Here is a 15374-nt window from a genome sequence, read left to right on the forward strand (position 1 = left end):
CATACCGAAATAGTTAAATTTAAAGCCGAGTTCACATAAATTGCAAGCACGACATCTGTGACAGTTTCATAAACTATGAGCTAGGATGCTCATAAACGTGATCCCATCTAGCAAATATATATTGGTTTTACTGGTTCTGCTGTTAATATAGCAGTTTCCTTTCTGATTTTAGTCGTGCAGTAGATAGGACGTTTTCTTTTTAGTGATCTTGTAAGGAGGTACAATGACGTGAGTATCTAATCTTTTCATATTTTATAAATCTGAAATTTTTTTTCTTTGATATTGTAAATAATATTTATTGCGATATATCTTTTTAATATAATTACCAATATTTTTTAAAAGTAATCGTTATTGAAGCTTTATATCGTACCAATTTCTGGACATGATATCTCCACATTGTACTATAATTTTTCAAATGCATCTTTAAAAGTCTTTTATAAAATGAATTTTAAGCATTTAATAAATATAAATAAATACTTTTTCTATTATGTGTTGAATTCTTTTTATTTTATAACAGTTATATATTTTATTTAAATTATATTATAATCCTAACCGACTTTTTTATCATTGTGGCATAGTATTATTGAAAATATTGAACTTTTATATATATATTATTTTAATATAATTTTATTTTAATAATAAATAAATTCACATGAGTTCACTATATGTTGGATATAAATAAAGGAAATGGGCACTGCTTATAAGATTGATTGTGAACACCAAGCAATAAAAAAATTTCATGTACAAAAATGTTGGTAGCGATTCATATCTTATCTATAAACAATTTCATTAGAAACAGAAACATGCTAGTATCAATGAATCAATTGACAAAGCTCTGTCCGTATCTCACTCCTAAAAACCACTTCTTTTTATTTGTATTATGTATATTATAATAGTAGTAATAATTGTTTTAAATTTCAACTTCAATTGTAATAATAATTTTAATCAATAGGTCCAAAGTATCACGTGATACTCTCTATGAATGTGTGAATGGTGTTATCCAAAATTCACAAGACAAAAAAAGGAAATTCTTAGAAACAGTGGAACTCCAAATTGGCTTGAAGAATTATGATCCTCAAAAGGACAAACGTTTCTCAGGCACCGTCAAGTATGTTTCTACCTGACATTGAGGATTCTTTTCGGTTTTTAATGATTACCATAAAATCTTTATTTCTCTTTTCTTTTCCTTTTTTTATTTTTTTTTTATTTTTTTCTAACATCCGAAAAGGTTGCCTCATGCATAGTCAGGAAGCTAGGTTTTATCTAGCGGACCTCTACCCAGGGTCTTAAATAATTTGGGGAGGTTTTTTACCGTTATATTTATTACAGGATCATGAATCATGATCCTGCTGGTAAGTCAATATTTGACTATGGCAACTATTCAATCAATTCAATTATTAAAACCAATGTTCAGTGATGTTGAACTACTTTGCATGTATTATCTGAATACTTCGTGTGGTTATCCAATATGTTACTGAGAATATTGACTTTGATAATTGTATTTTCATTTTTGAGTAATTGGAATAATGTTGAATTCCACTTTGAGTGTTACTTTGAATATTTATTCATAATAACATATATAGAATCAACAGTTTAAGGAATATTAATTACTTAATTACACACGTAATTTATCTCTATTAAAGGTTGAAGAATATTCCAAGACCAAAAATGCAAGTTTGTGTTTTGGGAGATCAGCAACACTGTGATGAAGCTAAAGCTAATAATATTCCATATATGGATGCAGAAGCATTGAAAAAATTAAATAAGAACAAAAAGCTTGTAAAGAAACTAGGTAATTTGAAGTTTTTTATTTTGTCTATTTAATTCTTTTCTTTGTGCCTTCCAAAAAGCACCATTGCTAGTTTGTAATTTGTAGTAGTGGTCGTCTACTGGAAGAAAATGAAATTCTTCACTTGGTGAGGACGTTGTGTTTTATTCCTTCGTACCTCAATCCGTGTCGAGACATCTTTTCAATCAACTTTAGTATAATTTGATTTAAAAATTAACTTGCACGTGCTTTTTACAGCTAAAAAATATGACGCCTTCTTAGCTAGTGAATCTTTAATTAAACAAATTCCACGTATTCTTGGTCCTGGTCTAAACAAAGCTGGCAAATTCCCTGGTCTTCTATCTCATCAGGAGTCAATGGTAGGGAAAATAGATGAGGTGAAAGCTACAATTAAATTTCAAATGAAGAAGGTAAATTTTGTTGCATATTCGTTGTTTCAAAAAAATATTTTACTTACAAATTCTTGCTAAAATTGTAATTTATAATATTCAAACGTAATTTGAAAATCTTTTTCAGGTATTATGTTTATCAGTGGCTGTAGGTCACGTGGGAATGACTCCAGATGAATTGGTACAAAATGTACATCTTTCAATTAACTTTTTAGTTTCATTGTTGAAAAAACACTGGCAAAATGTACGTTCTCTTCACATTAAATCTTCTATGGGACCACCTCAGAGATTATACTAATTTAATTAGTATAAATACTATCAATGTACAATGAAAAAATAAAGCAGACATAACTCAATGTATGATGTTACAATTTGTTATAAAAAATGTTCCTATTTGATATTTTTCAAACTCATAATTTAAAAATGTATTGATATCATAATTCATGTACTATAATTATCTTATTGAAAATCGTACAATTGTTGCATTTACTAGAGTAAAGTTCTATATGTTTTAACATAATGTATCATCGTAATCGTATTGTGTAATATTTCATTAAAAAGACTGTGATGCATTTATAATATTTTATCGTTATTAATACGGTATCAAAAATTTTATAAAAAAAACATTCATTTATTACATGTATCAATGATTATGAAAATGCTGTATCTAGAAAAAAGTCGAGATTTTCATTTGTTTTATGTTATATCGATTTATATTTTTATATAACTAAGAAATTTTTGCTAAATAGCTGAGAAATGAGTAACGATATGAGGAAGTCACTTCCATATTTATCCATGGAAGTTACGATTTATCTACGTTCATTTTGACAGTGGTGTAGGTCACATGTACCTTGTGCGTGAGTTGTGAGCTTGTGAGAAAAATAACAATTACATATTTTTGTATTATGTTAGAGAGGCAATGAGAGAACTCACACCAATTGTTCTAGTTATTCCACAGTACAAATGCTGCACTACGCTGCCAAGTCCTAGTGTTCCACGCTAGTATATACAAAAACCTATTTAATTTCACCGTAAACGAGGTATAACCCAACAAATGAAAACGACGTATTCGTTAAGACGATGGTAGAAACGAAAGACAACTTTGGACGGCGGTGACCTAAGGCCTAAGGCTTACTCTTTTAACGGATGATATAACTAGACACGAACACAATACACCATATCACACTAGCACATTGATTTTTCTCGATTTCTTTCTTTTTCTTTTACTATTATATGTCATTACCTTTAATGTTAAGCATGTAAAATAAAAATTTCACAAGTAAATTTCAAAGTAAAAGATAAAAGTTTCGGTTAATAAATTAGTCATGACGTCAAATCTTGTCTGCCGATAATTTGCTCTTCTGTTTTTACCATTTCTGTAAATAAATACGCATGCAAACATATACATTACGTCAAAAATACTATCAGAGAGGAACTTCCTCTCTGATATTATTCACAACCTATCAACCACTGAAATTACTATTAAAGTGAAATTTAAGATTTATTATAACGTTTATTATTTAATATAAAGCAAATTTAATGTTAAATCTAAAAGTCTATTGTGTATAAAATATATTAAAATTATTACTATTCATCATTCCACTAATCCATTATCGTTTAAACGGTAAGGTTTCCTATTCTTCTCTAAAAAGAATATAATAAATAATTAATTTCTCTTTCTGAGGCAACTTTCTTTCAGTATTGCGTGAATATGTTATTCTCTTACTTGTCTATCTCGAATAGAAAAGTATGAACTTGTTCATAAAACCGTACAATGAAATAGTCTTTTGTAGCGTGCAACTAAATAGGTTCATGTATGCTAGCGTGGAACATTTTCAGTAGTTAGCCGTTAGGAGCAGCACTAATCCGGAAACAACTGGAACCATACGCGTGAGTACTCCCATTTCCTCTCTAACTATGTCGTTAAATAAAGGCTCGGGTATGGGGTATGGTAATGCTTTATATGAAACATCAATGGATTTTGAAGCGGGATTTCATGTTTTAAACTTCTCACCGAAAAAAGAAAGACCAAAATTATGTTATAATTTACACTTACCTCCATTATATGCAAATGTGAGACCAAGAGAAAAGTATAAAGACATTTATTTACTACTTTACATTTCACTAATTTATCAAGAATATTTTAAAGCCCTTAGAATATCTGAAACAAAATTTTGTTATTGAACCAGGAGATGATTAATAATTAATTATACAAAATTACAATATATAGAACATAAATAAATAAATCTGTTTGTTTTAGCTTTTCTTAATAAAATTCATTATCTTTTTTATCGTAAAAGATTACATATTTTATGAAACGTTTTATTTCATAATGGAAAAATATTTTGTAATACACTCAAACGCAAAAATTTAAATATCTAGAAACAAAATATATATGTATGACTTACACCACGTTCATAATCACAGGCACATATGTTGAGGAAACACCCCGTCGCAAGTATACGCATCAAATTACATTAACATACGTGTGAAATGGTCAAATGATAAATCGCTTGAGAAATAAATAGTAATTCTATTTGTTTTTCCAACAATATAAATATAAAATTATACAATAATTGTAGCAATGTTAAAAAATATTTATTTTTATTACTTAAGCAGATTTTTATCAAATTATTAATTACATATATATAGTTAAAATACCTTTTTGTATTTATTTTATTAACTTATCTCAAACATATTTTTCATGAATATTCTAATATGATATTTTTTATATTGAAAAATTAAAAGTTATAAATTAAAGATATACCAAAAAGTAAACAGAATAAAAGTGTCTTAAATTTTCCCTCGTCTGCGCTTATATATACATATAGTAAAATGAAGATTTCTTATTCGTTGAATTTTTGTTTATCTTATATTAGCTTATATATTTTCTTTTCATTTGAAAGTCTTACTCAAATAATCAGTAATAAATAATTTATTAATTATTACTTAATTAATAAATTTAAGTTGTTCATTTCGTTTAAGTTGTACAAATATATTTTATAAATATACTATTCAAATACAAGCGTAAATATAATTTTTTGTGAGTTAAAAGGTTCAAATAATCAGAACATGTTATTTTTAACAACCTTTGAGGAGGTTATAATATATTCTTTAAAAATGTATGTACATATGCTCCTCTATTTCGCTTCATAAGTAAATTGCAGCTTCAATGAAGTTGTAGATTTATCCGAGAGCTTAATGCTGCCTTATTTTTTTTACGATTGAATGTAATTTTAATATAGCGAATTTCAATCATAGTGCTTAACATTCGATTTACATGTATTTTACTAAAATGCGCAAAAACGTTAATGAAAACGGGGAGTCTTATCTATATTAAAAGAAAACTGATATTTAATGAATAACATTGAGAGATTAAAATTACGGCAAAGTCTAATCTTTTGGGCAAGTACATTTTATGTTGAATTTAATGCTTAACATACACAATTGCATTAAGAATTACGTACACATATATAATGGTATATAAATGTAGTTTAAATATTATGAATTATTTATTAATTATGATTTCCAATTATTAACAATGCGTTAACATATCAGTTATTATATATGCGTTATTACATGTATATATATATATATATATATATATATATATATATATATATATATATATATAGTTATAGATATATAATTATATACATATATATATAATTATAGATATATAATTAAAATTATACAATTTTAAAAATTACAAAGCTTTTCAATAACAGCCATTTGTGTTATAATTGTGTTCAGTGATTTTATAAACTTATTATAATAAATATAATTCATGTAAGACTTCAAAGAAACGAATTTTTATAAAAGCTATATGTAAAATATAATAAAAAATTGTTAAAATTCGTAAAAAGATCAAGATAAATATTACCCTCATGTTTGATTAATAAAGTAGTACAGAGTACGCTTTTAAGAGTTTAAAATAGACTTGAGATTCTTATCAGCAATATCAATGACTATAGGAGGGATAAACGAAAACCTGTTGGTAAGTGATCAGAAGTCAGAATGATTATCAAGAAAATAACTAACACATCGAGTTTTCAAAATAGTTCTTCGTACCTTTGTTAATAGATCTCATTGATTCGAGTGTATAAATTTTTAATAATTTTATTGAAAACAACGAATTAATTCTTATGTGCAGAGTTTAATCCTAGATAAACCGACTTTTTCTTGAATAAGTGGATAAAACATAACAATTGTTTTATATATGAAAAAGGTTTCAATTCGTAATGAAAAGTATAGAATATATGTTTGTAATTTATCAATGAAGAACAATTTTTTGTGAGATTAGGTAAAGAATCGTGAGCATTTGACTTTTCATATTACGATGATCTGTGAAAAAACATTGCTGATGGAATCGTGATTGATATGAGCTATAACATATCAATCAATTATTGTGAAATTCTACTTGCCACTTTAAACGCCTATTGTACACATACCATTTAATTTTTAATATCTGATTTTTTACAATGCATTTATAAAATGGATAATAATAGTAATTAAAATAAATTTACATAACGTGTTAAATGAAGTGAAATGCACAATCATAAATGCACAAAACGTATAAAAATTACAATTTCAATTGTTAAGTCTTTGGTATAAAATTATTTTTCTGGTTTTAAATTATGAGACTAAGTATATAATACTTTGAAATATATATATATAATTAACATTTTAATTAATTTAGATAGCCTAAAAAATATCACTTTAAATAGAAAAAGAATTATATTGGCAGAAGCCAATGTAACCTATCTAAATAATGTGTTAAAAAGATACATTGGTAAAAATTAAATCGATTATTTATCAAATTTCTTTATTTCTAATATTAACATTTTTCATCGTTCCTTCGAAATCGTGGTTAATGAAACGTTACCATTTCTAATTAATATACGATTTATTTGTGACAACAATGATATTTTTCGTTTGTGAATTGACTCAAGGTATATTTTAAGTTTATCAGAAAGAATCACAAATATTGATTTCGTTTTTAGTTGTGATATGAAATAAACCTTTCGAAAGTCTAGATTACATCGTTTCAAGTACGTAATGTTAACTATACGACGTATAAAGTGTACAATAAAATTATCACCAGAACCTGATACTTTACCTACCGCAGTTAATTAATTAATTAAGATAAAAAAACATCAAACTGTTATCTTAGATTTCACGATTTTAATAATGAAACTGTGTTTCAATTTGCAATCTTATAGGTAACATGGTACGAAAAAAACGATTGAAAGTGTTGATTTACGCACTACAGATCATCTATGTGCTGAGTGAAAATAATTTAATCGATCATCGACACATCGGACAAAATGAAACAGTGAACGCTTCGATGAAAATTTTATCGTTTGATCTCAATACTGAATATGTAGTATCTTCAGACCTAAATAATTCTATGAGCATAAAAGAGTTTCTAGACGAAGCTACGGAATTCGAACAAAATGAGCTCCTGCCGAATGATTACCTGAACAACGATACTAATATATCGATTCTCGATACAACGAACAATGACTTCGTTCAAAAATTCGAGTATATTTCTATTTCATCTAACGAATTGAAAGATAACCAAATTTTATCGGAAGATATATTAGTGACATGTAACGAAGAAGGTATAATTATCTAGATAAAGGTCAGTATAAATGAATAATTTTACTATTTACGTTTGCTTTGTTTATAGATCGAAAAAATGTACAGAATCTAACGATTGATCTAGTTGCTACAGAATGGATATTTCTCTCCTGGGAACCTCCTTGTGATAATATAACAAGTGAATTGTTTTATACTATCGATATATGCTTGGACTCGAATCAACTATGTTTTTCAAGAAATAGAACCATAGTAAAAGATGCACAATATAATGCCACTGATCTAGAACCATGCAACAATTATACATTTATTGTAAAAGCCATTGACAAAGATTTAAACTCGACTGGAGTTATTGTAACAGGCGCGACGAGTTCTAATAGTAAAATTATAATATTAATACAAATTTAATATCCAATATAATTATTTAAATTTACTCTGGTTTAATTATTTTGCAGAAATTGCTTTCAAAAGTATAATATACAATTTATATACTATTCATTCTTTTTAGTTACTGAAATTGGAGATATTCAAAAATTAGTTGCACATACTGCTTCTAGTACAATTAAATTAAGCTGGAAATCACCAGGAGATTATCCAACATGTGTAAATTATTATTTAATTGAGCAATGCCTTAAAAATATTTGTAATAATGCCTCAATTACAACTGAGGAATATATTTCATCAAATTTAGAACCATGTGAGGAATATTTCTTTATAATTAGAGCAGTTTCAATAAACAACAAACAATCTAATGGTGTTGATATTACATTAAAAACAAATTCTCCAAGTATGTTAGTCAGTGATTATACTAGTTTTTACACATAGCTACTAATTAATAATTTTTTGAATAATAATTATTTTTATAAGAATCTAGTAGACCTCAAAACCCAACCGTGGAAGCTAATGCATTTTCTTTAGTTATTCATTGGGAACCACCAGAAATTGGAGCTAAATGTATTAAATATTACCGTGTTACTATCGATCCACAGCCAAAAACAGAACAAGTAACTGGAATAAATGTAACAATAAGTGATTTGTATGCATGTACTCCATATTGCATTTATATTAATGCAGTAGATGAAGACAATAATGATGGGGAAATGATCACTATTGATACAAGAACAGCATCAACAGGTAAAAAGAAATTATGAATATTATATATGTATATTTTATAAAATATTTATGTTTAAGAACAAATGAAAATTTTATTTAGTATCGAAATCACCAATATTAAATATGAAAGAACCAATTGTTACAACGCATGACATAATGCTTTCATGGAAGATTGAGAAAGGCAACAGTAACTGTACTTTAACATCTTTAAAAGCTATGTGTAATGCTACAATGACAAACGGTCATGGTTATGAAGTTAAGAATGGGGAAGCTGAAGTACATATAGATTCTCATATTCAAGATGAATATTTTACAAATTCAATAATAAAGAATGTCAGTCCATTTACTACATATATATGTTGGGCATATGTTCTTAATGAAGCAGGAAATAGTGAATTAAGTAAATTAATAAGTGTAACAACATCAGAAGATAGTAAGTAAGCAGAAATGCATACAAATTATGTTAAACATATAGTTTTTAACCTATATTAAAAATACAAGAAATAACAAAAGTCATAAGTAATATTAATGGTAATATATGATATTCTTTAATATTTCAGTACCATCCGCACCTTTTCTCAATGTTACAAATATAACATATTCACAATTTATATTTGTTTGGGAACCACCATCATATTTAGCAGGGAATTTACATGAATTTGAACTTGTATTTGAAGGAGAAATATGTTTCTATATGCCTGATTGGTGCAAACCAGTAACCTTAAAAACCATTAAACATTTTAATGGATCTACGTTCATTTTTGAATATTTAAATGCAACAGCATTTACATATTATACAGCAAAAATCAAAGCAAGAACCTCTGCAGGCTGGGGAAGTTATAACAATGACTTAGTATTATTTAAAACACCACCTGGAGGTAATTTCTTATTACATGAAATTATAGATATTTATAATTTCAATATCACTAAACTCTATTATATTACCATAGTTATTATATATTAGTTCCAGGGATGGTATCCAACTTTTCATATTCAATTGTAAACAATGAAAATAATAAAAATGTTTTGAGTACCATTTTGACATGGAGCATTCCATGTTCTTTAAATGGAATATTGGAATATTTTAATGTATTTGTAGATGGGATTAGAACTAATTATGAACCACATTCTTTTACATTACAATTTTTATCAAATGATGTTAAAAATGATACAGTCATAACAAATTTAAACGAGTTAAAAGCAGAATATAATTATATCATTAAAGTGGTAACAAAGGTTCAGGGAGTCCAAGATTTTGGAATACCAGCATTTAAAAATATTTCATATCCTGCTGGCAGTATGTATCTAACTCCAAATAATATAAACTAGCAACTTTCATAAAATATTTATCTTCAAGTATTAAAATGTCGTTAATAAGTTACTACACATTATTTATATTTTAGTTCCACCTCAACCTGATGAAGATTATATAAAATCTATAACTATAGATCCAGCTAGTGCACGAAGAACTACAACAACAGCTACACTTTTACTTCCCTTATTCCCTAATACAAATGGTGATATTATTTATTATTCTATTATAGTATCAAGAATGAACTATAATATTCCATCAAGTATTAGATTTAATATAACAAATAATACAAATCATATATTATGGCCAAATATATCTTCTTGGAAAGAAGCTATGCTACAAGACTTTACAATACCTTATCAAGCTACTAGACTATGTTGGAATCCTTATCGTAGGTGATATATTTTTCAGTTTATATTCAAATTTAATTAAAAATGTTTGAATTATTATCGTATATTTGCAGCTAATTCTGTTGCTGATTATGGCGATATGGAAGCAGTCAAGTATACACTTGGCGAAAATACAAATTGTAAAGAAATTTCATCTAATACCAATAAAAGAATTTATTGTAATGGTCCTCTTAAACCAAATACATGGTATCATGTTAGAATGCGGGCATTTACTCGTGGTGGATATTCTGATTCTACAACTTTTTTAATAAAAACCAGTAAAGTGTTTATTGATTCTTAAAGTTATTTGTATTTTTCTTCGTTTAGTCGCTTCGATATTGGTATTGCAAAAATCATACATAATTAAATTTTATTGTATTCATTAAATATTTTAAATTATATTAGATGCTGAAATAGATATCGTACTTGTTAGTGGAGTTGTTTTTGGTATTTTATTCTTGGGAATTTTATCAACAATAATGTTATTATTTCGCAAATGTTCAATTCGTGCGTAAGTAAATCTTATTTTTTGTTTAGTTCAACATTGTCACAGTAAAAATAATATTCATCAAAATATAAAAATTTAAACATTTAAACATTGTAACAAAGCATATATTGTGGCCAAAAATTTACATAATTAATAATTTAATGATAATTTATACATGTTTTTTAGAATATTACGACGATTTCTACATTCTGACATGTCTGGATCACCAGTTCCTACACCTTTTTCAAAAAAGAAATTTATAGCTCATTGTCAACAATTTATTGATAATCCTGGAAAATTAAGCAATGAATTTCAGTTACTTCAAACTCTTAGTATTGATTTACAGATGCCAACCAATACTGCTTGTTTACAAGCCAATAAGAAGAAAAACAGATATTCTGATATTTTACCATGTAAAAATATTGATTTACATATTATAAAGATGTGAATTATATATAAAATGAAAAAAAAATGCTTTATTAAATTTATATTTTCAGATGATTTTTCAAGAGTTAAACTGGAAGTAATTGAAAATGATCCTAATACTGACTACATCAATGCATCTTTTATTAAGGTGAGTAACCATAAAATTATTTGTTTACACTAAATATGAATTATATTATGTATTAAATATGAAATAAATAGGTATACACTATTTTCAGGGCTATAGTGGCGAAAATGAATATATAGCTTGTCAAGGACCAAAAGAAGAAACAACATTTGATTTTTGGAGAATGATAGAGCAATATGACATCAATGTGATAGTTATGTTGACTGAGTTAGTTGAAAAAGACAAAGTAAGATTTTCGTACTAAATATATTTAAATCTCGTTTAACGCAAGAATGTTAAAAATTGATACCTTTGTAGGAGAAATGTCATCAATATTTTCCAACAATTAGGGAAACTTTTAAGTATGAAAATTTGACTATAAAATGTATAAGTGAATTAGATTATAGATCTTATACACAAAGAACGCTAGTATTACAAAAGGTATAAGATTTAAACTTAAGTTACAAGATTTAATAAAATACATTTGTACTTATATATATTAATTTAATTCTCCTATTTATAAATAATAAATATAGGAAAACAAAAAAAGAAATATAACACATTTACATTTCAAAGAATGGCCAGATCATGATGTCCCAGAAGATTTTGAACCAATAATCCATTTTTGCCAGATTGTACATCGTAATGTTACTGCTAATAAAGGATATATTGTGATTCATTGCAGGTAAAAATATATGAGTTTAGTATAATAGTTAATAATATCATATATCTTGATGTTTTAATATTATTCAGTACTGTTACTACTTTACATTTTGAATTTATTTAATATTATTACTATTTCACTATTTTATATAAATTTGTTATATATATATATATATATATAATACATACTTTTACAGTGCAGGAATTGGTAGAACTGGCACTTTAATAGCAATAGATATAATTTTACAACATCTTCGAGATAATAAAAAATTGGATGTGTTTGGAACAGTATATAGATTACGACGTGATAGAATAAATATGGTGCAAAAAGAAGTAAGAAAATCTAAGATCTTTTATATTAATATTAATATAAATTATGTACTCATAAATTGTATATCTACAGAATCCGACCGAATAACATGTAAAAATAGGCGTGATTCCTTGTGGAAAAATAAGGAAAAATATAGAATAAAATTTTTTTATTCTTGATTTAATTTTTGAGAAAATCGAGTTTGAAAATTCGTCAAATATATTTGAATATGACTAATTCCGGGCTGAACAGGATTAAATAATCGATAGGAAATCATTCCACGTGTGAAAATAAATCAAAAATGCAGAACAACATTTTTTTACGGGATACTTTGTTTCCGAAAAAAATAAATTTGAAAATTTATCATACGCGTGTAGTAGGTCAATTTTTAACTAAATGTGTTCAAACTTTACATTATTTTGTCCTGTCCAATCCGAAATTTGTCATGTTGAAGCATATAAATTTCATAAATTTTCAACCTCTATTTTCTCGGAAACTAAGCTGAGAATGAAAAAATTTTATTCTATATCTTTTCTTACTTTTCCACAAACAGTCACATTATGCCCGCTTTTACGTGTTATTCGGTTGGATCCTGTATATCTAATACTATTAATATTTATTATATTTTTAGAGTCAGTATGCTTACATATACAATTGTACAAAGCAAGTATTAAAAAATCCCTATTGTTTAAAGAATTGTAAGTTTGTCATGCTTATTACAAACAAGTTTATTTACTATGTTTTTCGTTTTAAATATTGAAATTTTTGTCTTTAGATAAACCACCACCTATGAATCCAGTGTACGAAAATACCTCCAGGAAAATAAGAATAGTACCAAGTTCAAATATAAATCTACACTAGTCACAACTTTGAGGTAAGCATGTAGCAAGTAATTTTAAATATTTATTTTTGTTTTGCACAATATTGAAATTTATATGTATAAAAAAGTGATAGAAATATGTATTTTTTCTAACATAAAATGAAGATGTATTATTTAATATAGAAGATCAATGTAATAAGTAATGTATGTATGTATAAGTACAACTGTAATGAAACATGATATTTTGTATTTTGTTTATAATAATACGTGAATCAAATTTTATTCTTGCAATACATAAATTTAATTCTTTTTTATTTCTATAGAATGCATATGATAATATATTTTTAAAGCAGACAGAACATTTTAAGGAAACTATAATAATAACATTTCAATATAAGGTTGTAATTGTTTAGTTTTAACTGGCTATATAATTTAAGGATTACAATAGATTTAATTAATATAAATGTCTAATCTTTTAATTGTTATTCAAGGTATAAGCTACCTACCTACCATTGCTTGACAAAAGTCCTACATGAGAAGTGCAATCTTCCTTTGAGTGTAAGTGTTATTTAAATATATATACATATCAAAAATGAATAATATACACAAAACCAATAAAAATATGTTTTCAGGATTTAATTATCTAGTCTTTCTTCACTAAGCTATTGACTTCTTCTTGTATAGAAAATAAATTAACCAATTTATACAAAACTATAATTGCTATTTACAGATAAATGTAAAATAATAAATATACAAATATACTTAATATTTTTACAATAATTTGCATAAGTACATATATGCTATATATAACTTTATATTTATTTGTAATTATGCCATATTTTCATTTATTTATGTAAATTCAGTTATATACCAATATTTTCTCTCTGATTTATACATTAATATAAAATATTTTCGTCAATAAAGATAATTAATAACGATATTTTGTAGAATAATCTTTTGGTGAAACAACTAAACCTCTACCTTTTCTGGCACCTCTGTAGACTGTTTCAATGATATCAATCATTTCTTGTTTGTCCTCTAATGTCCAGTTTATTTTATTATTATTTCCAGTTCCCAAATCAATCATTATATGTTTATTTCGAAAGAAAAACATAACTGTGCAAGGATCATACAATTCATACCTGTAAAAAATCATACTTATATCTCTTTGAAAATGTATATCTTCAATAGTTTAAGATAATAAAAAAACATTATCCAGTTTACTGACTAAAATAATACTATCAATAATGATTTAAACAATATTTTATGAATATATAAAATAATATCTTAAGATTTTTAATTGCATATTAAACCTTACATTTTATTAAAATCAGGTACTTGAGTAATATCAACTAGATAAATGACAGCAAAGTTTTTTACTTTTTCAGCAATATTATAAAGAACTTCATCCATTTTCATACACATTGGATCCCAGTCATGACCAAATCTAATAACCTAAAAAATTTTGTTTTTAATTATAATTTCATATATAGATAGTCACTACAGATAGTAAAATTACGAGGTGAAATTTCATCCATGATAGCCATTAAAAGTTAATACAAGTCAATTAGAAGCTTACAACTACTCTGTCTTCTTCAGATAATATTGCCTGATCCACTTGCCATCCATTGTGGAGATGTGACAACATATAAGACATTGTTTTCTGTTTATCAAATACAGATCCAAGAAAAATGAACAAATTTAATGTAACCTATATTTTTATATTCAAGTTTAGAACACTTTTTATTGGTATATATCACAAGCTAAAAAGTGTAGAATAACAATATATTCTACAAAATCATGTAATAATTATACACTATTTACATGGGTTTTATCATATGATTGAGATTATGGAATAAAAGTTCCTTAGCTTCTCACAATACGATCAACACCACCGCTATATACGTTTATTTGCGAAAGTCAAAATTTACCACCCATTACCCCATTGCCA

General features: G+C 26.2%; 3 protein-coding genes and 1 long non-coding RNA gene across 7 annotated transcripts; 2 read left to right on the forward strand and 2 right to left on the reverse strand.

Annotated features, from left to right (window-relative positions):
• The first annotated feature begins 70 nt into the window (after nt 1–70).
• Nucleotides 71–2534, forward strand: RpL10Ab (ribosomal protein L10Ab). The gene is made up of 5 exons (XM_069131805.1): nt 71–228; nt 953–1108; nt 1644–1792; nt 2027–2199; nt 2306–2534. Exons 1-5 carry the CDS (start codon nt 224–226, stop codon nt 2474–2476), a joined length of 654 nt encoding a protein of 217 aa, XP_068987906.1. The 5' UTR covers nt 71–223; the 3' UTR covers nt 2477–2534.
• Nucleotides 1696–3983, reverse strand: LOC138189691 (uncharacterized). The gene is made up of 2 exons (XR_011176092.1): nt 3905–3983; nt 1696–3822 (listed from the first exon to the last, which is right to left on the reverse strand). It is a non-coding gene; the product is annotated as an uncharacterized LOC138189691 (long non-coding RNA).
• LOC138189666 (tyrosine-protein phosphatase 10D) lies at nt 3955–14181 on the forward strand. 3 transcript variants are annotated; one of them, XM_069131756.1, is made up of 21 exons: nt 3955–4068; nt 7401–7802; nt 7871–8158; nt 8288–8566; nt 8647–8913; nt 8993–9325; nt 9453–9770; nt 9857–10189; nt 10296–10595; nt 10668–10871; nt 10999–11104; nt 11267–11493; nt 11578–11654; nt 11743–11877; nt 11949–12071; nt 12167–12315; nt 12491–12626; nt 13235–13301; nt 13379–13477; nt 13915–13981; nt 14056–14181. In XM_069131756.1, exons 2-19 carry the CDS (start codon nt 7406–7408, stop codon nt 13462–13464), a joined length of 3825 nt encoding a protein of 1274 aa, XP_068987857.1. In that variant the 5' UTR covers nt 3955–4068; nt 7401–7405; the 3' UTR covers nt 13465–13477; nt 13915–13981; nt 14056–14181. The 3 variants fall into 3 exon arrangements, with proteins under 3 accessions (XP_068987857.1, XP_068987858.1, XP_068987859.1); XM_069131757.1 differs by having other exon boundaries at nt 8698–8913; XM_069131758.1 differs by lacking the exons at nt 12167–12315; nt 12491–12626; nt 13235–13301; ... (1 more) ...; nt 13915–13981; nt 14056–14181 and having other exon boundaries at nt 11726–11877; nt 11949–12072.
• A 77-nt stretch (nt 14182–14258) lies between these two features.
• On the reverse strand, nt 14259–15352 carry Dim1 (thioredoxin-like protein Dim1). 2 transcript variants are annotated; one of them, XM_069131808.1, is made up of 4 exons: nt 15248–15352; nt 15003–15086; nt 14742–14878; nt 14259–14565 (listed from the first exon to the last, which is right to left on the reverse strand). In XM_069131808.1, exons 2-4 carry the CDS (start codon nt 15078–15080, stop codon nt 14352–14354), a joined length of 429 nt encoding a protein of 142 aa, XP_068987909.1. In that variant the 5' UTR covers nt 15081–15086; nt 15248–15352; the 3' UTR covers nt 14259–14351. The 2 variants fall into 2 exon arrangements, with proteins under 2 accessions (XP_068987909.1, XP_068987908.1); XM_069131807.1 differs by having other exon boundaries at nt 15003–15134; nt 15248–15343.
• Between the last annotated feature and the right edge of the window lie 22 nt (nt 15353–15374).

Source organism: Bombus flavifrons, chromosome 2 (genome assembly GCF_040668555.2).
Source record: "Bombus flavifrons isolate JBK064 chromosome 2, iyBomFlav1_principal, whole genome shotgun sequence".
NCBI classification, from domain to species: domain Eukaryota; kingdom Metazoa; phylum Arthropoda; class Insecta; order Hymenoptera; family Apidae; genus Bombus; species Bombus flavifrons.

Coding starts and splice junctions, on each gene's coding strand:
- Dim1 (XM_069131808.1), bottom strand. CDS start 15,080: ATGTCTTATATGTTGTCACATCTCCACAATGGATGGCAAGTGGATCAG. Junction 14,879..15,002: donor CTGAAGAAGACAGAGTAGTT/GTAAGCTTCTAA, acceptor AAAATTTTTTAG/GTTATTAGATTTGGTCATGA. Junction 14,566..14,741: donor GTACCTGATTTTAATAAAAT/GTAAGGTTTAAT, acceptor GATTTTTTACAG/GTATGAATTGTATGATCCTT.
- RpL10Ab (XM_069131805.1), top strand. Junction 1,109..1,643: donor CGTTTCTCAGGCACCGTCAA/GTATGTTTCTAC, acceptor TCTCTATTAAAG/GTTGAAGAATATTCCAAGAC. Junction 2,200..2,305: donor TTAAATTTCAAATGAAGAAG/GTAAATTTTGTT, acceptor AATCTTTTTCAG/GTATTATGTTTATCAGTGGC.
- LOC138189666 (XM_069131756.1), top strand. CDS start 7,406: ATGGTACGAAAAAAACGATTGAAAGTGTTGATTTACGCACTACAGATC. Junction 11,494..11,577: donor ATATTCTGATATTTTACCAT/GTAAAAATATTG, acceptor TTATATTTTCAG/ATGATTTTTCAAGAGTTAAA. Junction 12,316..12,490: donor TATATTGTGATTCATTGCAG/GTAAAAATATAT, acceptor ATACTTTTACAG/TGCAGGAATTGGTAGAACTG.